Source organism: Macrobrachium rosenbergii, chromosome 8 (genome assembly GCF_040412425.1).
Source record: "Macrobrachium rosenbergii isolate ZJJX-2024 chromosome 8, ASM4041242v1, whole genome shotgun sequence".
Lineage (NCBI taxonomy): Eukaryota > Metazoa > Arthropoda > Malacostraca > Decapoda > Palaemonidae > Macrobrachium > Macrobrachium rosenbergii.
The window spans coordinates 46,316,970-46,339,414 of NC_089748.1; the positions used below are offsets into that span (position 1 = coordinate 46,316,970).

Below are 22,445 nucleotides of genomic sequence, written 5' to 3' on the forward strand. Positions count from 1 at the left end.
TGGCAAGTGTGAGATTTTGCACTTTTTTGTTTTGTGATTTTTTTTTTTTTAAGAGTCAAGGATCATGTTTCCCTTGTGCTTTGCTCCTTATCTTTCTCCTTTGCTAGCTATTTCATTCCTGAGGTTTACACACACACACACGCACATACACACATATACACATATGTATATATAAGTGCAATTCATAGTTTTACAATACAGTCTTGCTTATGGGATTATCAGACTCTGGAAGCTAATTACACTGTAGAAAAATAGTGATAGCATTGTTTGTCACTGGTCACATAGATAGTATACTGTAACCAGTAATGTTATTTACAGTCTGTATTTAATCTGTCTTTAGATGAATATTTTTTTAATTTACCACCAGGCAATGCTTTCACTGTTAACTGTTTTACGACTTGCGTTAATGAGTCTCATGCTTTCCTTCACCTTTTGGCCAGGTGTGATAAGTAACAGTAAGGGGGGGCCAACTTACTTCCACTTTTAGAATTTAACATAATGTAGTTGCATGCTGGTATTCAGCAAGGTACATTATTAAGTAAACATCTTGTCCATTTATAGCATATAGTTAATCCATGGCTTTTTTTTTTTTTTTGTTACTTGGGCAGATAACCAGTCATCCTTGGGTTTGTGATTGTTTTGTGTTCTATCATGACTAATTGGAAGCAAAATATAAGTCTAACAGAATTTTAACACTTGAAAGATTAGGCTATGCTCCATATGAGTGTAACTTACCCACTCCACTGGCCTGTATTAACATTTTTTCTTTTTGCATTCATTGTGCTTGAATGACATCTATTTAATAAAAGAAAAATCTGATGCAGAACAGAACTAAGAAGGTGAATTAAGAAAAAGCAAAATAAAAACTGGGAATATACTAAAAAGGTGTTTAAACTGTTATAATTCAACTTCCTTCATGACAAAATTTGTTACAACCTCTCCTTTCCCCGCTTTAGAGATCAGTGAGACCAGTAGACATTATCATTAAGAGCTATTAGATCTGATAGCAGTGTGAGAGATTGAGAACTGTCAGATTTTAGGGGTAGGGACACAGACCAGGTGGAGAGTGAAGAGGTCTAGTAACTTCTGTTAGGAATTGACAGCTGTGGAGAAGATAGTTGAGGAAAGTCTGAAGATTGGAGATTTAAGAGTATCTAGGAGAGGAAGCAGGATGGAGAGTGAATATGGATTGAAGAAAAAGATTGTTTTTTGCCAGGAAAATCCTTTTTACTTCTAGATCTCTTCATATAATTGTAGGTCCTTATAGATTGAAGGCACTGGAGTGCCTCTCCTGGAAGTGTTCGGATCAACTTCCTTGTAGTTAATGGCTTGCTTGAACTGTGCAAGTATGCCTTGAAGATTTTAGATGTCTAATACCTTGGGACTTTCTGTCTCCTCCTTTGTCAAAGCATTTCTCTGCTCTTGACCCATCTTGATTGCTGTTAGGCCTAAATCTGTGGGTCAACTGTTCTCTGTTACTCTCCAGCAACTCAGCAACATCCTCTTCATCATCCTGTCCAAACCCACCAGTATGCTGGCTTGAGGATGCCCTTACGGATTCTCTATACAGAAAGGAAATGTGTTAAGTCATGGAGGCATGTAGTAAATATTTTCCTCCGCATGGTGTTCAAAGGTTAATCCTGCAGCTCATCTTATGCATTAGTGATGTGTAGTTGGTAATGTCTTAAATGGTTAAGGTCTTCCATGATTCCTTAGCCATCTTGTCAAGGATATTGTTAGGAACTGGACTATTTTCTAGACTCTTCTAATGGTATTATGTCTTGAATGAAGGTAGGGATTGGGCGTTGGTAAGACTTGTTAATCTAAACATTGATGAGTTGAACAACCTTCTGTATCATGAGTCGGACACTTAGAATTTGTCATTTTCTGACAAGAAGTTCTAGAACCTCTGTTGGGTTCTCTTTGTAGTACAGTACCAGCAGTCTTAAGAAAGTAGGATCTATAACATCCTTCTTTGCAAGAGCTCACAAAGCTGGGGCTTTGGCCCACCCCGCACTTTTTTTTAAACTTTCTGGTGTACAGGTAATGAGGGCAGATGCAAGGTGGCTGTAGCCTACCTTTGCCTCATCCTGCCCTAGGGACATTGCCCACAAGTCCTTGGTCCCTCTTTCTTAGGATCTGTGGTGGCTGCTCATATGATTTTGTAGTCTCCAGGCTCCTCTCAGACAAATAATATCTAATTTAAGGTACTTGGATAGCATAAGGCTGGTGGTTGGATGGGTGAGTAACTGGTTTTCTTACCCTTCAGTGGCCAGACCAAGTACATTATAGAGGGGCCACAATTCAGGTAGACCTCAAAATTGGTCATCCTGTCAAAGAGCTTTGGCTCCTAAAGTGTGACTCCCTCTGTTGTCCTTTTAAATTAGGGTTTGTTGGGGGAGGGAGGGGTGCAGAGCAATTGTAAAGTTATTATCTGAACCCATCAACTTATGACTGGCTCAGATACTGTCTACCCTCTGACCTGTGCTGTTCTTTTCTTGGGGCAGCATTTGGTTCTCTGAAGTTTTTCTTGAATGAAAGTCAAGTTACATATCACTCTGGCTCAGGGCCCAATAAGTCCTCATCCCTCTGCTAGATTGTATAAAAAGTTACAGGAGTCACCACTCCTCTGTTCACGATCACGACCAGAAGTTGTGCATTTGTGGGTGGAGATTCACTTTGCCAGCCAGTTGAAGGAAACTTTTATCATAATCCCACCTCAACCACCCAACATAGTAACCCATGTGTCCAAGAACCAAGTATCTTGACTGGTTCTACCTTGCATTGAGGAATACTCTTACATAAAAGTCTGTAGTTTGGTACTGTATATCTAGGAAAAATACAAATTAATTGAAAATTATTTGATTATTGCAGAATTGTATCTGTAAATTTTAATTCTGCCAAAATGCAGATAGATCAAGGTTCAAGAGTGCACGTTTCTTTGTAGCGTGTATTAACTTATAATTCCAGATATGTCCTTCTTTGTGAATTATCCAACAATGCCAACAGACTTTATTTACTTTCAAAAAGCTAGTTTATCTGGCAACATAACACTGTGCTGTACAAGAAAATGATTATCCTTTCGTAGAATACATTTGAATGGCATGCTTTCTTTAGGGAAGAGCCGTGAAGTTATGTGCTTGTTGTCTGATTTGTATTTATGAAATTGTTCCACTGATTGGGTTAACATGTGTTGCAAGATTAATTTTTTAAGATTATACACACCACTGTTTCATGTTAAGTTTTTGTGGAGGTTACCTGTTCAGCATCATTGATTTTATGCGCTGTTTATACTGCATTGTCTTTTACTCAGTTGTGTGTGCTTTACTCTAAAGATTGATTTAATACATTAACTAACTGTACCCTTGGATTTTCACTGATAGTCAAATACATTGGCAACGAAATGTTTCCTTCCTTTGATACCAAGGTTTTGTATATGGGAAATTATTCATTTTTGAATCATTACACAGGGTTAGATCCAACTTTCAAGTGTTACAAAGATGGAGACACCAAAGCTGAACCCCTGGTCAACCAGTGCTTCAACAATCGAGTGCAAGATTGTCGTTTATCGTACACCTCCAAATTTAGGTCTTTTCCAACAGAGGTGAGTTAATATTTGTTCATAACAGAATTAACTAAACGCTAGTTACCGTGAGCAACAGCACTTAGCCCCATTTTTGTCTTTTATCATTCTTCTATTTCATTACCCTTCCAGAAGGACAGAGGACTTTCATGACTTATTGAAGGAGTTACCTCCAGTGTCAGGATACTTCCATAAGAAAAAAGTAGAGATATATTTTGTTTTATGTATACCATTACCTCATGAAAGAGTTAAATCTTGGCTTTGTCAACGATTGCAATATAAGTAAAGAGATTTGTATTAATCGAACATGAAAACTATTTAAAATTTTGTTCTTAGCTATTTATGTTATCGTCACTGATGAAGTGTGTGTTATTGCATAACTGGTGAAGCATGAAGAAATTGAAGGGTAATAAATGTCAAATTCATCTTTTTAATGTAAGGTATTTGATCAAATGCTCTGTTTAGAAGGAGATATGTTGAACAAAATGTAGCTGAACAAATTTTTTTTTTTTCCAGTGGAACTTTATCTGCGATCAGAAATACAAAGTTGCATTTGCCCAGTCAATATGGATGGGAGGTGTCATGACAGGAGCCTTAGTCCTTGGCGGGACTGCCGACATATTTGGAAGGCTGAAGACTCTCATGGTGTCACTTCTCGGTACTATAGCCTTTGAAGGGTTCAGCTCCTATGCCCCGACCTTTGCTATCATGATTGGCCTTCGGTAAGAGTGGTCGTCAGCTTCTGTGCAAAGTTTGTTTGCTAGTTAAGGTGCTCAGAGAAAATTTGAAAATGTTTTTCTGTAATTGAATTTGATATTTATGTATTTTCTACTACCCTTAGTACATAGTACAGTACTGTACTTCTTATGTACTGCAGACATGTAGACAGAAATCAGTATTACGTATCTCTATATAGCATTAGCTATCAGTAAATTTGTGTATAATAATGGCTACTTTGTATAAGATTTTAAACATTTTTTTTTTTTCCAACATCCCATATTTGGCTCATTGAGCTATATTTATTAGAGAGAAATTGTGAGCCTCCTGTGGCCCTAATATTTTTCAGTTTTCATGCTCAGTCTGATTTCATTTCATCCCTATTTACTGAAAATTACTAATAACCTTTTTGATGCCTCAACCTTGCTGGCATCTGTATGGCTGCATTGTGAATGTTTGCTGTAATACAATAGAATACGCTCATTGTAACCCAAATTAATTATTTTCCTTTTTTTTTTTTCCAGTTACGTTGGTGGAATTTGCTGTGCCTTAGTCATTTTAGCTAGCTTTGTTCTGTCCCAAGAATTAGTTGGTACAAATTATCGCAGTTCATGTGGCCTTATGCTAGCAGTATTTTTTGCAGCTGGAATTGCAATATTTTCTGGAATGGCAGCAATACTCCCAGACTGGAGAACATTGAGTTTCATATGCGCTGTTTCTGGCATACTTTTCCTTCCTCTCTCTTGGTAAGTGGTAGTGTATAGTAATTCTAGTTAATTATGACTGTTCAATACATTATTCATAATTTGCTGGAACACTGTTTTTCTGCATTCGTTAATGCTTAAGGTAGTGAAACTGTCTGCTTACCAAATATTTTATTTTATTTCTGGAATTTTACTTCTTTGAATCAATTTAAACTTCTTAAACACATACTGTTTCGTATGGAAGTCAGAAGACAGTATTTTATGTAAATGTTAATGCTTAGTTGTACCTCGTTTATTTGTAATTTTTGTTTAGTATGCTACTTCAATGGAGATTGGTTGTCAGATTTTCTCTTGTTTAAAATTTGAGGACTACAGTACTTGAAATTGGATATTTTCTAAAATAAGTCGAGATTTTTTTTACATACAAACTGTTCCCTTACAGTTTGGTTCAAAGTATGTAGCAGTGTATATTAAAAAAATTGAAAGGGATCCTCTTTGCCTAGGTTGGGAGATATCTCACCTTTAATATAGATGAAACCTTAGGCCTCTCACCTATCCTAAGTAGTATGAAGTTACTTTCTAGAACTGAGGCATCTGCATGCAATTGGAGATGAGGGGGAAGGCAACATTTGGCCTAGGTATGGAAAGTTTTTAAGTATTCATATGTAAGAATAAAATACATTGTCTTGAATTAGGCGGGAAGACAGTTTGAATGTAATACATAGTAACTTTCCAACTAGGATGACATCATCATGTAAGAAGGTACTGTACCATAGTCAGTCTTTGTCAGTTTACATTTAGATGTAGGATTGTTCAGCCCTTGGCTTCATGTTACATTCTGTTAAGTTGGTTGGCCAGAAGCCAAAGGTGAACCTAAGGAGGAATATTTTTCCATAATGCAAAGTAGGAAAAAGGTTCTCAGAAGCCTATCTGGGAAGGAATGTGGTTTGTAATGGATATGGACAGTGAGATAATGAAAATGGATGCCTCCACAAGGACATTAAAAAAAATACCAATGTAGTTGTGGAAGGTATCTTTGTAATAGAAGAAGGTAACTGGCATCTCCAGTTTGCCAGATGTGAATAAATTGTAATGGAGTTAAGAAGAGTGAAAGAAAGATAGAGATTGACAATAACTAACTTTACGTACGTGCACACATGGTTAAAGTACATGATGTATTTAGGGACTTTCCCCAGGACTTGTGTGAGAGGAGGACTAGATAAATTTTATTTTCACTTATACAACTTACCCGGTAGTTACATATAGCTGTCGTCTTTGACGTCACGGCAGTATTCAAATTCGCGCTAGCGCTTCTCGTTACAAAGGTGATCCCTCTACCCCGCCCTCTATCGTGGTGTCGAACCGCCCCAAGAACACTTCATTAGTTTTTGCCGTGCGAACCGGTAATACGGTTCTGCTGCTGGTAGTATTTCTCAACAATTCAACTTCTAATTCCTTTTTGGTGAAATACTCGGTTTGTTGTTTTGCTAGCGCTTAGTTATTGCTTGAGAGTTATTATTGTTGGACTAATATGTCTGATTCTGGTTCTAGTGGTATCCGGTTTGCAACAAAGGCTGCAAACCAGGCTTGTTAAGCTTAGTCTGATCCGCACACTTCGTGCTTTTCATGCAGGGGCAAAATGTTCTGCTGATTTGACTTGTACCCAGTGTGAACTTCTAACTTTGTCTGACTGGAGTGCTTTGGGAAGTACATGAAGAAGCTAGAAAGAGATAGGATTAGGAAGGCCTCTTCTAGGTCTTGAGGTCAGGAGGTAGTCAAGAGGTTTTTTAAAATCCTGTATTCCTGCTCCCTGTAGTTCCTGTAGTTTCACCTTCCCCGGACACGTTTCTCCCAATCCTGATACCGTGTCAGTCCTTAATCGTTTATGTCTTCCATGCAGAAAAATGGGGACAATTTGCAGCGGTTAGTGGGACCGCAGTGATAATACACGAGTGTTGTGCCTTGTGTTAGTGTTGTGGAGGGCAGCTTCTCGCCCATTCACGCTCCCGGGTCCTAGGCCTGTCAGGCTCCCAGGTTCCAGGGAGAAGGCATGCCGAAAGCCGAAAGGAGGTGAGTGGGACCTGCCGGTAGTTGCCCCTCACAGTCCTGTTGCCGCTTCCCAGGCTGCTGGCCTCACCACCCGAAAAGGTGAGGAGGCGGAGAGTGTCGAGTGGACCCAGTTGGAGTTCCTCCCGCCTGAGGTTGGCGTTTTGACTCTTCTAGACCTTGAAGAGGTCTCGTCTGCTTTCTCCATTGAAGATTCCTAAGAAGAAGGCTCTTCTGAGGATCCTTCCCACTCCTGTAGCTTTTGGGCAGAACCGGAGAGGCTTTCTTCGTCGGACTGCGTCTCATTCGTTATCGCGGATCCTCCTGTCAGACGATTACATCTGATAGGCCTGCTCCTTTGCGCCAGCGGCTCCTGTGACTCCTGTTCCTGTGGCGCCTGCTCCAGCATTCGATGGACCTCAACAGCTTCAGATGTGGAATTAACGCCCGTTTGGGACTCGATTTTACAACTTTTGTCTAAATCAAATTCTCCTTTGCTCCTCCTCACGATGCCAGCGCGCCACCACACGCTTCGTTCTATCGCGGTAGCGCCGCCGCTGCGCCCCGTTAGCGCCACCTTTGCCTTGTGCCGTGCGCCTCCTTTGGCGCCTTGTGATACCAGCGGCGCCGCCTCGGCGACTATGTCTGGCTCGGTAGCGCGCCGCGCTGCGCCTTCATTGACGCCTCCTGTCGTTGCCGGTAACGAGCGGCTCATTTTGGCGCCACCTTGGTTGCTGTCAACTGCGCGCCTTTGGCGCCCCGATGGCTCTCAACAGGCTCAATCTCTTTCGGACACAGCAAGAATATGTCACCTAGCCTTCAGCCCCAGCTCGTGTAACTCAAGTCTCAGTTCAAGGAGACTTGGATGAAGATGTTGTCCAGCTGGACTTATCCCAATTTCTGACGAACTCCTCTCGGGCTTAGAGGAGCAGTGGAGGAGGAGAAGTCTCCGCAGCTCTCTTCCCCACAAGAAGCTCTTGAAGTTCTTTATTGAGAACTTCCTGATTCGTTCTCGCCTGCGTCTCCGTCTCCTGGGTCCCAGTACAAGAGGGACAAGGCTTCTGTTTCTTCTTCGGACTTTACAAACTTGTCCTGTCCGTCTCGGCCAAGAAAGGCCTTAAGAAGATGGATGCGTGGCTGGCCGAGAAGAGGAAGTGGAAAGAATCGTCTTTGTCTTCCCCCTCCTGCGTCGTTCCTTTCCGTAACCGGAGTTGGTATGAGACTGGGGAAATGTTTTCCCTGGGTGGCTGCCTCTGCACAGGGGGACTTCTCAGTCTCATGGATGCCAGTAGAGGACCGCACTTAATTCTGCGAAGGTCTTCTTTACGTCCTCGAACTGGATCAAGTTTTCAAGAGCGTATTTGGGACTCTTGAAATTGTGAGCTTCCTGGACTGGGCGTTGCGGCCTTAGCCAGGAAGATTAAGGATTAATCTTCCTTCGAGCTCTGGATGATGTGGTAGGGTAGGATTGCATGGATAGGGCATCTGCGAAGTGCAGTAGAACTAGCCTCTTTATTTACTTTGATAGGGGTTCTCAAAAAGAGGCAACTTTGGTGCCTTCCTAGCAAAAGGTGTTTCTTCAAGCCAGAAGTCGGCTCTCTTGTTTTCTCCTTTAAACAAGGCTCATCTGTTTCAAGAGTTAGTTGCTGCAATTTCCCAGGCATTAGCCCAGAAGTCAACAGGATCTTTTTGTTTCCAGTCTGCCAAGAAAGCGAAGAGACCTGTGCTTTCTACCGCCCTGTGCGCGGTGTTTGGCCCCCTTTCGTTATGGACAGTATAAAGGGAAGACCCTCTAAACGTGTTTTTGGCAGGGCCAGAGGAAAAGGCAAAGCCACGCCTAGAACTCTCAGCCGGCCCCAGAGAAGAAATGAACCTTTGGTCCTCCATTCAGCTGTAGGAGCCAGACTGCAAAGGTTCTGGGCAAGAGTGGCAACAGATCTCGCAGACCTTGGATGATCAAGTTTTAAAAGAAGGATATGCCATCCCCTTCCTTTCCAAACCCTCCTTTGTGGAGGCTCCAGTTTCTTTTACAGGCGTTTCGCACAACTCCGAAACTAGACGCCCATCGCTCAGAAGTCCGAGCCATGCTGGAGAAGGAAGCGATAGAACAGCTTCATGCCCCTCTATCTCCAGGTTTCTACAATCGTCTGTTCCTGGTTCACGAAAGCATCAGGGGATGGAGACCGTCCTGGGCGTGGAGTGCATTGAATGTCTTCATTCAGAAGACAAAATTCTCCATGGAGACAACTCAGTCGGTCTTGGCATCTTTACATCAGGGGGATTGGATGGTTTAGAATAGACCTCCAAGACGCTATTTTCACGTCTCCGATACATCCAGCTTCAAGGAAGTTCCTGAGGTTCGCTTGAGGGACAGGTTATCAGTTCCGTTCCTCTGCTTGGTCTGTCGACAGCCCATGAGTTTTCACAAGGATCCTGCTGTCAGTAGCCAGACATCTTCACCTGGAAGGAATTGAGTTCCATACCTCGCGATTGGCTGCTCAAAGCTGCTTGAGGGAGAGCTGTTTGGAGGACCTATCAAAGACTCTTTCAATTAACGAGTCTCTAGGCCTCATTATCAACGAGAAGAAGTCTTGCCTTACTCCCAGTCAGCAGATTGTCTATTTGGGAGTGAGTCTGGACTCAGACTTTTCAGGCTTTTCTGTCCAACCAACGGATAGCCTCATGCCTGCAGAGAAGATATCGACTTTCTGCAGAGGAAGATTTGTTCCGCGAACGAATGGATGAGCCTCGTGGGAACCTTTTTAACTTCAGTGAGAAGTTTGTAAAACTGGGGCGCCAAACCTGAGACCTGCAGTTTTACCTGCAAGAGAAGTGGCCAGGAAACAGTTCCCGGACACCTTCACATTCGCCATTTCCTGAAAAGATAAAGGAGTGCCTCCAGTGGTGGAGGCTCAGAAGGAAGGCTGTCACAAGGACTTCCTCTTCAGCTTCAACCCAGACCGCACTCTTTTTTCCGAACCTGACAAGGGCTGGGGCGACTATGGGGACAAAAGAAGTTTCGGGCCAGTGGCAAAGAGAAGAGAGAAACTGGCATATCAATCGGAAAGAACTAAAGCGGTTCACTTAGCCCCTGGTAGCCTTTCAAAAGAAGTGGAAGGCAAATCGTCTTGGTCCAGGCGGACAACACGCACGCTCTGGCATACATTCGGAAACAGGGGCACTCACTCGTGGTCCTCTCACGAGACCTCGAGGGAGCTTCTAGTTTGGACGGAGGAGATCGGGACCAGACTTCGTAACGAGATTTATTCAGGAGAAAAATGCAACGGACCTTCTCAGCAGAAAGAACCAGGTCTATCCAACGAGTGGACTTTACATCCCCTAGTTTTGCAAGGAGCTTTGAAGATATGGGGCGCCGGCTCATAGATCTTTTTTGCAACCCGACCGCTTGACTTCGGCTGCGCTACTGCTCTCAGTTCCAGACAACAAAGCGGTTTTCAGGATGCAATGTTCATGGGCTAGTCCGGACCTGGACCCTATGCCTTCCCCGTTCAAGATCCTGCGGCAGGTAATCTCGAAGTTCTCAAGCCATCGAAGCGAGATGACTCTGGTGGCTCCATTCTGGCCGCGTCAGGAGTGGTTCCCGGACCTTCTAAACCTACTGTCAGACTTTCGAGACTTCTGCAGAGAGACCAGATTTACTCAGACAGCCGCACTTTCAGAGTTCCACCAAAACTTGTCCGCTCTTCATCTTGTCGCCTGCAGACTGTCAGAACTCATCAGAAAGAGAGGTTTTCAAGAGAGGCTTGACTGCAAGAAGCCAAGAAGAGAATCCTCCCACAATGTTTACCAGGCGAAGTGGACACAGTTTAGTCCTGGTGTCAAGAGAAGGCGTGTCTTCTTCTTCGACGTCTATAGCCCAGATGGCCGATTTTCTGTTCCTCCACAGAGAGAAAAGCTGCTGTACCTACCATTAAAGGGTATAGAGTCATGTTAGCTTCCGGTCTTTCGACATAGGGTCTTGAAGTGTCTTTGAGTCAAGACCTTTCAGATCTGATTAGATCATTTAATACGTCAAAGAGAGACCAGAAGAGACCAGTGGCGTGGAATCTTGACGTAGTGCTGAGATGGTTACGGTCTCAGTCCTTTGAACCGATGGCTATCTCCTTGAAGAATCTCACGAAAGACTCTTTTTTTTGTAGCTTGGCTACGGCCAGGAGAGTAAGTGAGCTACATGCGATTGACAAGAGAGAGTAGGGTGCTAAGGGAAGTATGTATGTCTACTCTTGGTTTCTTAGCCAAGAACGAAGACCCGTCTAGACCTTGGCCAAGAGAGTTTGAAATGGGACCTTTCCCAATTGGTCGGTCCGAAGAACCCGGGAAGGTACCTCTGCCCTGTGAGAGCTCTCAGTTCTACGTTCAGAGAACGAAAAGCTCAGAAGGTCCCAATGACCACCTCTGGTGCTCGGTTAGAATCCTTCAGGCCTCTCTCTAAGAATGCCCTTTCTTTCTTTTTGAGAAGCCTGATAAAAGAAGCTCATGAGCAGTGTGCTGACTCGAGATGAGTATTCTTAAGGTAAAAGACATGAGGTTAGAGCGGTTTGAAACTTCTGTAGCCTTTAGCAGAAACTTATCTGAAGGACTTGGTTAGTCCACCTTTGGAGATGCAAGTCAGTGTTTGCATCGCATTATTTAGTGGACGTGCAAACTGTTTTCGAGTGCAGCACGCTGGGGCCCTTTATGCGACTGACACGGGTGTTGGGGAGGGTGAGTCCGCTCCTTAACTAACATTTTCACCTTGGTGTTGGGGTTGTTGTTTTTGAAGGTTGCCTGGAGATACATGATGTTAGTATCTTCCAGTTTTTAATCTTGGTATTGGTTTTATGGTAATGTTAGGTGATCCTCGTTTTGTTATTCGTTTGTACTGCGCCTGATCAAGGGCATCAGACTTGTCCGCATTTGCCATGTTCTCACGGCAGGTACTGTTTTTTTTTATTGTGTCCGACACGGATCCTTATATCCTCGGGCACAATATAAAGGCCAGCAGACTACGGAGGCAGTAACCACTGAGTCAGCTACCTTTAAAGGTAAGGGAACCTATGTCTAATTGTTGCAAGTAGATAATTCCAAGAATTTTATTAGCTGCCAGGGCCCCACCTCCTCAAGGTGCCAATCAGCCATATGTAAACTACCGGGTGTTGTATAAGTGAAAATGCAATTTTTATGATAAAATAACGTTCACTCTATACTTACCCCACAGTTACCATAATCTAACCCTCCTCCTCCCCTCACCTGGGCAGTTGAGCAAAAATCTTATGAAGTGTTCTTGGGGCGGTTCGACACTCGGATTAGAGGGCGGGGGTAGAGGGATCACCTTTTGTAACGATAGCTGCCAGAAGCGAGGAATTTGAATACTGCCGTGGCGCCAAAGATTTACAGCTATATGTAACTACGGGTAAGTATAAGTGAAACGTTATTTTATCATAAAAATTTCATTTTTGGAATTGTGGCGTTAGTAGAACAAAGAATAAGGCATTATTAGAACAAATAATAAGACATGTCTTAATCAATTACCATGAGTCTTATGTTTTTCTTGGGGGAGGGGGCGATTTGGGGTTTTTCTGTGTTATTCATCATCTGCCTTTTACTTGTACCCAGAAAAATATAACTCCTAGATAAGTTTAAGTCTTCATGTTTCAACAGTAGTTTTGAATTCACGAACCACTAAATTTAAGACTTTATAGAGTAGGAATGCAACAGTTTAATCACAGCAAATCTTTTTCAGCATCGTTCCCGAAAGCCCTCGTTGGTTGGCAATCAAAGGCCAGCAAGAAGAAGCAAAGAGAGTCCTAGAAATGATTGCAAAGAAAAATGGGAAACTGGATGAACTTCCCAGCCACTGGGAAGTAACTACAAGTAATAGTGGTGAGGACTCCAAAGTCAAAAAGTCCCAAGGGATTAGGGAATTGATTTATCATCCTTACGTCCTGATGCTAACTCTTATCCAGGTTTATTCATGGTAAGTCATCTGGGAACTAAAATGATTTTGTGACACCATGCACAATTGAAATTTTTTTTTTTTGTATTGTACAGATTATTTTTAATTTCCTTTACATAATGTTTACTCTACATTTTTATGAGAGGTATGTGGCAAATGATAATGAGCTTTAAGCAAGTGCAGAAATTTGACTTGAGCCAATTTAAGCTTCATTTCTTTGAATATGTGCAAGGATTTGGACTATATGGTTTAAATCTTGCTCTCACCGTTTCTACTTTTCTAAAGATATTTATTTGAAGGCATTGTAATTAAAGGGTAACAATATTTTAATTTTGTGCAATTTAAACAATATTGTTTTTGAAAAATTTAACTTTCATATTTGAGTTTACATTTCATCTTTTTCCTTCTAGGAGGTACCAATATATATTACAGTTATTCATTTTAAACTGACACCAAATTCAATATCCTAGCACAAAAAATAACCTTACATACAGGGGATGAAGAAGTCATATAAATCTGAGCCAGACTTGATGTGATGTTGGCATAAATCTCATCAGGTTAATTATCTTCTTGTTTATGACTTCTCTTTGGACCAAATAAGGACATGAATGTTACTTAGTGTATGCAGGAAAAAAAAATTACAAGTGTTATAGGAGAACAATGAACAAATGTGAGCTGTTTGTCGTCTTCATAACGTATTTTCACAGGTTTGTTAACAGTGCAGTTTACTACGGCTTAACTATGGCTGCCAGCAACTTGGGAGGAAATGTCTACTTGTCAACTACTTTGAGTGGACTTATTGAAATCCCATCTTGCCTGATTGCTGTTGCTATTATTGATCGGTAAGTTTTTTGAATATCCGATTCAGATTTTGTAATTGGATTTTTCCTCTTAATTACCAGGAAGTAGGAAAGATTATTACTATAGTTGTTCTTATTTCTTTAATTGTAGTGAAGTATTCACTTAGCCTCTTTGCTCTCTGAATATAGTGTCTTGAAAATGCACTTGGCTCTTAATGTCTGTAGCTTTCAATTTTGCTCTCTCTCTCTGACTTTAATTCTGGTCCTCTGATATACTTTATAAGCCTACAGATTGTTGCTATCATACTAGGTATGGGGAGTAGCATCAGGGGACTCATTAGCCTTCAACAACTATTTTTTCTAGACCCTTTAGCTTGGCCCCTGTTCAAGAAGCAGCTTCAGGCAGCTTCGAAGGCATTCAGGTTCTCAGTGCTAGCCTCAGTTGTGTAAGGTTGAGTGTAGACAGTCCTATATTTCCCATGGCAGCCAGAACAGATTAACACACAAAAAATATTCTGTTTATATCATCTTAATACTGCAGACCTATAATATGTTAGCATAAAAAGAAGTTTAGTTGAGGTGGCAAACTGGCTTGAATGTTCACTTTTAGCAGATTTTTTTTACCTTTCACTAGCAAGTTCTCCCATTCCTTAAATAGTTGCTATTTCTTATTCAACTTTGTCCCGCAAATTATCAGACAGTTTAATTAATTTTTGTATATCTGGAATTTACTTACTTTTGAGTAAACAAAATATTGGTACTTGCTTAGTAATTTTAAACAAAGTTAAACAAACCAGAACCCAGGACTATAAATTTTCAAACTGAAGAATTGTATTATAAGACGTGGTAAACAGTGGATGAATTAGAATTTGCTATGTGCTTTTGTTTATATTAAACTTTTTCCAGTCTTTCTGACAATTACTCTTTCTGTGTTTCTGCATTCCAACAGTAAAGTAACTCCCATATGTTTATCATTCTTTCACGAATGGAGAGGTAAATGGTTGCTGATTAGGATTCCTTTATTGGAAAAGAGTAAACTAGAACTGAGTAACTTCAAATAATGTATAAATACATACAGGCTTCACTCAGTCTCAGGTTACATTCATAGACCTGAATGTATGTATGTAATTAATTACAGTATTATAATATCCTTTGCTAGCCAGACAGCATGCAGTACTCTTAGGTATTAAAAATGCCATGAAATAGTATTTAGTGCTACTTGCCTTTATTCACTAAAACCTACTTTACTACTGCACATTTCAGGCATACAGTTTCTTTTCAAACACCTATGAACTGGAAAATGGTATGCCACAAGGAAGTGTTTTGAGTTGCACATTATTTTATTTTGTAGTGAGTAATGTAACCTGTCAGTTGCCAAGGGTATCTAAAAGACACTTACAGTACTGTGCTGTATATGGATGACTTTTCTATGCTTTACACCTCTTTAGGTTCATGGTATGGTCCAAAATGTTTTTAACATTATAATGCTGCAAGACAGAACAAGGGCTTCTTAAATTGGTTTTATTATTATTTAAAAGTATATTATTAGTTACTATGAAGTAGTTTAGCAAAGACCACCAAGTAGAGATTATCTTATTAGTTATATGAAGGATTTGCTTTTCAGTGGAAGGTGTAAAGTAGAAAGTTAAATGTGTTTTTTGGCCAAGTAAGATGATATCACTGTCTTAAGCGTGAATGGCCAAAACTGGCCCAGTGCTTGGCTTGATAGGTAACTTCCATAAATCAGTCAGTCAAACAGTCCAGTGTGGATCTCAGCATTCAGTTTTCGTTGTAAATACTCAGCGTGTTATTAACTAATGTGACGTTACAAGTCTAGCAATCACTTTCCATCTTTTCCAGTCTATTTCTATGTTTTCCCCCAAGTTATCCAAATGTTGTTGTGAAGGTAACAAAAACATTTTATTCTACATGGCCTGCATGTCTGCTATAATATAATCTTCAAAACACAGAATTCTCAATAATTTATGTCTACTATTTCAGGTTAGGCCGTCGTCTCACACTCTGTGGGTTCATGTTAGTTGGTGGTGTTGCGTGTTTAGTCATACAGTTTATTCCTCCGTCCTTTGTTGTATATACAACAACCTTGGCACTCTGTGGTAAATTGAGTATTGCCTCAAGTTTTGCCATTTGCTATGTTCATAGGTAGGTCATGACATTATGTTAATTTTAATCATAATCAAATGTTGGTAATGAAATTTGTGGTTTAAGAAAATGTTCTGTTACCATCTTGAGTTGAAGTGCATTGGTATGAATTTATGGTCTTATTTTCTTCAAAACATTGCCAGTTTTAATTATACAGTATTTTTAGTATTGTATACAGCATTATTTACTTGAAATTTTCAAGCTTATTACCTTTAATCTGTTTACCTGAAATTTAGTATTCTCTGATCATAAGTAAAGGTTATAAATTTATTGATGGTTTGTGAGTGATGCTCTATCTTGAAGATGATACAAGGTCAAGCAAGGGCATATAAGAATTTAGAAAGATACTTTAAATGTTATTATAATGTCTATATTCAGTATAGACGTAGGTGTAAATTTCAAAACAAATTCAAAATTATTGATTATGTTGTTACCCTGTAGACTTTCTAGATTAATAGTTATAACCTGGTTATGAAACACCTTAAATGCTTTTCCTTAAGCACAAGGTAGTGCCTCTACCTTATAAGGACAAAAATCCATAACAATATAACATAAAGAATGTAGAGCCCTCTGTGGGAGTATGCAAAGGATATCAGTATTTTTCACAGGGAACTAGACTTCATATCTCGACTGCATCAGTCTCAGGATTTTGAAAGAATCAGCATCTTTCAAGTTCAAAGTTTAAAACCAGATATATGTTTGGTTTATTTTTATTACTTGTAAGTAATTGCCAGCCATGACTTTTAAGCTTTCATTGAAGCAAATCACTTACCTGTTTGTGTGTAAGATAGCAGTCAGACTTAAATGTATTAATATAACAAAAACATTATCTTTGCCAAATTTTAATCCAAGACTTTTCCCTTCAAAGTAACCATCTGAATTATTTAAAGTTACAGTTGCTTCTTTCAGTTCTTTTGGAAGATTATTAAAATCAACAAAACCATTACAACTTCTAATCCTCATGTATTTATTAACAGTATTTAAAAAAAAAACTGTTACACTTATTTCCATAAAAAAAGAAACCTGCATATAGTCCACATAACCATTTCTCCTATATTTTCAGTGCTGAAATCTTCCCAACGGAAATTCGTAACTCCGGCATGGGAATTGTGTCTGTTGCTGCCAGGTTTGGAGGAATCGTGTCGCCGTTTATTTTAATGCTTGGTGACGTAGTCCCAAATCTACAGTTTACAGCCCTTGGAGCTATGACGTTCATTGCTGGGTTACTGAACCTGAAGTTGCCAGAAACGATGGGGCAGCCCATGCCTGAGTCTGTTGCTGATATCCTTGCACTTCGAAGTACATCAGTAAGCAAATTCTTGTTTTACAAATTCCTCTTTGGATTCTATTTTTTCTTTTAGTTTGGTTAGTTATTTTCATAGTTACAAAGTGGAGTATCGAACATTATTCATCATCATCATCTTGACCCCCCTTTTTTCTTTTACATGAGCTTTGTCCTCTGTCGAGTAGGAAGGCCCAGGAAAGAGGACCATAAATGAAAACCTAGACCAGTTTAGATGCAGTCGGGAAGAGCACAATACAGAATACAGTGAAAAGAATTTATTCCATGCATAACCTGCAATGGAAAAATGGTGATGATGGTTTCTTTATGTTATACAAGCCATAATACAGGGGGTTTAGATTACTTCATGAATGTCACGTTCCAGAAACCTGAAATCTTTAGATGATTCAAATGTGCCTAATAGTAATCTTGTATTTTAATATGAGGGCTTAGGTTTTTTGTGTTGTGTCCTAGAAACTTTAATACAACTACCACAACATGCTTTTCTGTTTTGAGACCCCAGGTTAACATTAAATATATGATGAATGTTGTCGGGGTAATTATGTGGAATTAGTGTAACAAATTCATGTCCTAAGCTGTAGGTGCTCCCTAAATGGGTAATACCAGGTACATTTATTCATAAACTATGGGTAATCCAAGCCGAACAGGAGAATGTCAGGGTCTGGTACGAATGTTTAACCGTCTTCAGAGGGAAAACATTTATATGATGCAGGCTTCATAGAGTGGAAAATTTTAAAGACCTTACTATTGATCAGGGAATCGGTGCCAAAAAAGAATATTCTGGTGGTGTATATAAACTAGCAGATGGGAAGTAGGATAGTCAAGTCGTGTCATCTATTGTAGCATTACGTACAGCAACCCTTATTGGTGCACTGTAGACAGCTCAAGAGGTTCTTTGCAATATTCCCTCCACCTTCAGTTGCACTAATTTATCCTTCTAACTTTTAATCCATTCCCTTTTGTCTTCTGCTCTCCTGGGTTTCTTATTTCTTTAACCTTCACTTGTTGCAGTTTTCTCAGCCCACTTCAGAGCATCTCAAATTTATTTGAGTCTAGAAAGTGACCCAGTGATCTTGGTTAAGTACATTGCAGTGTAATTATCATCAAATCTGATTTGCTGATGTGATTGTGAAAAATGTTGGTAAGTTCCCTTTTTGACCTACAGTTATGTAAACCTTGTTATATAGAATGGGTTAGTTATACCAACATGGTCTTTTGAATTCATAATTAAACCTTTGAGGAATGCAGTGGCCTTATAGCTAAGAAATGTGTTATCTTCTGTTTAAAAAGAACTCAGCGTAGTATTTATAGTTAGGTTACCGGTAGGCTTTTGTGGTTGTGATAATTTTTTTGTGTTACCTTTTAACACAGTAGTAGGAAACTGATCATTTTGTAGATTTTTGTCTATATATTAAATATCTTAATCCCTTCTGCTAGCACATATTTCCTTATGTTCAAAATATTTAACTGGTAAATTAATTTCCCAGAGAGGTGGTGTGGATGAAGATTATAAATACAAGAAACTTCAGATGGATGACGAAGAAGTTGACGTGACTGTATTTCCTAGATCTCGAAGCCCAGGAGGTGCTCACAAATCGAAGTCTGAAGATCAAGTTCCTCTGATTGAAGAGTAATACACGTTTTGCAGGGTCAATGCTGTCTCTCAGAGGCAGCTTCTTTCGTCATTTATATGATAAAATAAAAGCATACTTAAGAGAAAAAAAAAAACAGTAAATCAAAGATATGCTCCTATTTTTATAGTAGTTGGAAGTATGAGAAGTTTTTATATAGGAAATAAACGCTTTTTAAATCATGGTTATTTTTTGTTAATATGTATTTGTGAAGAATTTTTAATATGCAACTTTAGTAAAATTAACTCCACCATGCATACAGCTTATGCCAGATGATGATAGTTTTATTTTAGCTACAGCTCTCTACTTCACATATTGAAAGAACACATTTAATGCGAAGTTGCATAGGCTTGTTTCATTTAAAAATATAAAAAAGTGGTTGTAGGAATAATGTGGGTTCCATTTTGTAAACTGAAGGTTGTTGGCTTTTTATAAATTTGTAATTTTTAAGTGCACTTTTTATGCAAAATTACAGATGTACTGTATATTTTTTCTCTTTTAACATAAACCTGTTTACTGCATTGTATGATGCTCTACCAGATTTAGACATGTTCCTAAATCTGGAAGGCACCTGGTTGTGCTAATGGAAGTTTTGAGTCTATATATTTTTATTAAGGTTGTATCTCATTTTGTACTTTTTGTCATAACATTAACTGGGACATAATGACAGGGTATTTTTTTCTTGTGCACAAAATAGTTTCATCATTTGATGGACTTCATAAGTCACATTCATATCCATTATTTATATAGTTCAACTTTTCTGGGGAGGCTAATGATAAAAATATGAAACAAAGTGGTAAAAGGTGTGAAATGAAATTCAAGGTTGTTCAACTTTATACTGAAGAAAATTTTTCCAGATGTCATTTAGGTCAAAGGTTTCAAGTTACTATGTTGTTCATTGTTCACTAGTTCTGCTTATTGTCTAGCACATTATGTTAATGCACTGCATACCTATAGCAAATACCAAATATCTTTTCATTACTGAAGTTCAAGGGTTCACAGATGTGGCGTACAGCTGAGCACCTGTTGTGATAGGATTTTGAAGAATTAAATTTCCTGTTACTTCCACCAAGAAATAGCTATAATAGTTAAGAAGGGCTTATAATTTGCAGTATTTGTAAGATAGTTGATTATTGAGACCACAAGTCTCATTTCAAGACTTGTGGTACTTGCCAGAACAATTTGTTCTGAAATGAGAACTAAAATTGGAATGTATTGCTGCAGTAGTTTGACAGCTAGGTCTAGGTAGGAAGAGACGTAAAGTAATAGGTGGGAAGCAAAATGTGGTTGGGGTTGAGGGGTCCCTGCTAGAAATTTTTTGAGTCAGTTTGCTTAAAAAACACCTTTGTTTCTCCTTGTTGGAGGATCTTCTGTCAAAAGTCTTCCCAATATCTTAGCCATTGCTATGTAAATGGCCCTCCACACTGTATAAGTAAACATCATGAATTTTGCTTACTTCACACACCAGAACCTGGTAGTCTATAGCTCATTCTTTTGTGCTGACCTCATCATGTAGAACTAACTTCTGAATCATCCAGATGATTCTTTGAGCTCCTCATTCTTCACCTCCCTTTCATACCTGGCAAGACTAGCTAACACGAGTTTACTCCTGCGCTCGGGTGGCAAAGATCTATTAAGGTACTGTATTTCCTCTAGGTCTGATAGGCCAAACTGCGAACCTTTAGTGCCACCCCCTCATTTCAATAACTGATAAGATCACTAGAACCTCTTCATTGGAGGAGAAGCTATTAAACACTAGATGTCATGTACAGGCTCAGGGAAGTTCAAACTTTGCTCAGATTTATTTTTCCTGTTAACAAAGTCAAATGAGGTTGGCTGAGCAATGCCTCCTGGACAACATAAATATATTAGTAAGCTTTCTCAGAACCATGCTGTATCCTCTGGCGGGCTAGTCCCTTTTCCAGCGGTAGCCTCAGGTGGGACATCAACTCATGAGGTCCTCTGTAGAGCACAAACCTGCTCAGTCCATAAGCCTCCAGATGGATATCTGTCCCTTAACTGCTTGTGTATCCTACTCAACCAGATAGCTGACCAATTGTAGTTTTGGCAAGTCTTAACAGCTGCCAGGTCGGACCTACTAAGTTAGCTGGATCTAACAAATAACAAACAACAATTCTACATCCGTGAATAGATAGATAACAGGACCAATTTTAGAACATTTCCTTTTCATCCCATTTTGCAAGATGTAACCAACTTGAACCGCCTACCTGCTCAAGTAGGTATTTGGTTAGTAAAGCAAAGATTTGCTGTCATATGTCCTTACAGTTTCTAAGTACATCTAGTCATAAATGGAATTCAAAATTGTACTAGGGTAAAGTTGCAAAAGCACCTTTAATATCATCTAAGGAGTGCCATGCAAGAGACACTGCAAGAAGTAGCCCCTCTTCCCATTAACTAACTGGAGCAGAGTTTTATATGAGTGTGAAAGATGGACCTTAATTTGATTTATGAATATTTGCTTAAGATGTATATGTTGCCTATTTGAAATCATAAATGTAAAGGCTTGTGTAAATTAACAGCATGCACAAAACTACTATACTAAAATTGGTTTCTAAAAGTTGCTTGTCAAATAATGACATGCACTCTTCCATCACTAAATCTCCTTCCTGTAAGGAACCGTAGAAGACTTCTGTATGACTTGGTATTACCCAAGTCCTATCATATATTTTTTAATGGTAACAAACATTTCAAAATTGGCAGCTGTGATATATTTAGATTAAGAAATCATTATTATCCCTTTTATAGTTTCTTGTATTCCACAGTTCTGTAATGTGTTTACGTATAAGTATTATAATAAATTTTTTGTTAACATAATAATAAACAGATGACAGGGAAAAATTGACATTATTAATATTTTCAAATACGTTTACTATATTTACTGTGATAAGAGTATCAGTGGTTTAATTATCCTTACATAAGACCGAACTCTACATTGTATTGTAATGAGGAAAAAGATGAAACGCATGGCTATCTTAGGTGTGCATAGGAAATTTATCATCATAGTCATTTGCCAGATAGTAGATGGTGTCAATTATCCACCTTAATCAAACCATATACTATCTAATAATGTAAGATACCAAGGTACTGTAGTCTAAAACAGGGACAATCATATGGGGAAAAGTACATAATTAATGTGGTTTGTACATACCTTTCAGAAGTAAAGAAACAGGAGTAACCCCTCAATATGCAAGTTACTTACTCGAGGGAGTAAAGCCTGCTGTGTGCCAATCACATTACCAAATTTGTTTTGATGTGTCCCTTTGGCTCCTAGCTGCATTGCTTTGTGCCTTTTACCTTTGATATTTTCTTTGGTCTCTTGCCATCTGGCTGTTCCAACTCCTTTGTATTGCTACAGTTTTCTTCATCTTTCCAGGAGTCTAGAAATGACTTGGTAGTCTCATTAAATTACTTTCAAATATGTCATAAAGGTTGGGTGCTGAAATTAAATAGCCAAATTAAAAATAATGGATATTCTCAGAGTATGTATTTCCTTTTATTATCAATATAAATGGAATTACCTG

At 39.3% G+C, this 22,445-nt stretch overlaps 1 protein-coding gene across 10 annotated transcripts in view; it reads left to right on the forward strand.

Annotated features, from left to right (window-relative positions):
- The window catches only part of LOC136840800 (solute carrier family 22 member 15-like), a 30,113-nt gene extending 8,297 nt beyond the window's left edge, over positions 1 to 21,816 (forward strand). For all 10 annotated transcript variants that reach the window (XM_067107698.1, XM_067107700.1, XM_067107701.1 and 7 more), the window contains 8 exons: positions 3,471 to 3,604; positions 4,100 to 4,305; positions 4,825 to 5,046; positions 12,794 to 13,027; positions 13,714 to 13,848; positions 15,808 to 15,969; positions 17,033 to 17,276; positions 18,760 to 21,816. In XM_067107698.1, coding sequence (XP_066963799.1) covers positions 3,471 to 3,604; positions 4,100 to 4,305; positions 4,825 to 5,046; positions 12,794 to 13,027; positions 13,714 to 13,848; positions 15,808 to 15,969; positions 17,033 to 17,276; positions 18,760 to 18,906 — 1,484 coding nt within the window. In that variant the 3' untranslated portion in view covers positions 18,907 to 21,816. The remainder of the gene's footprint in view (positions 1 to 3,470; positions 3,605 to 4,099; positions 4,306 to 4,824; positions 5,047 to 12,793; positions 13,028 to 13,713; positions 13,849 to 15,807; positions 15,970 to 17,032; positions 17,277 to 18,759) is intronic.
- Positions 21,817 to 22,445: the final 629 nt, after the last annotated feature.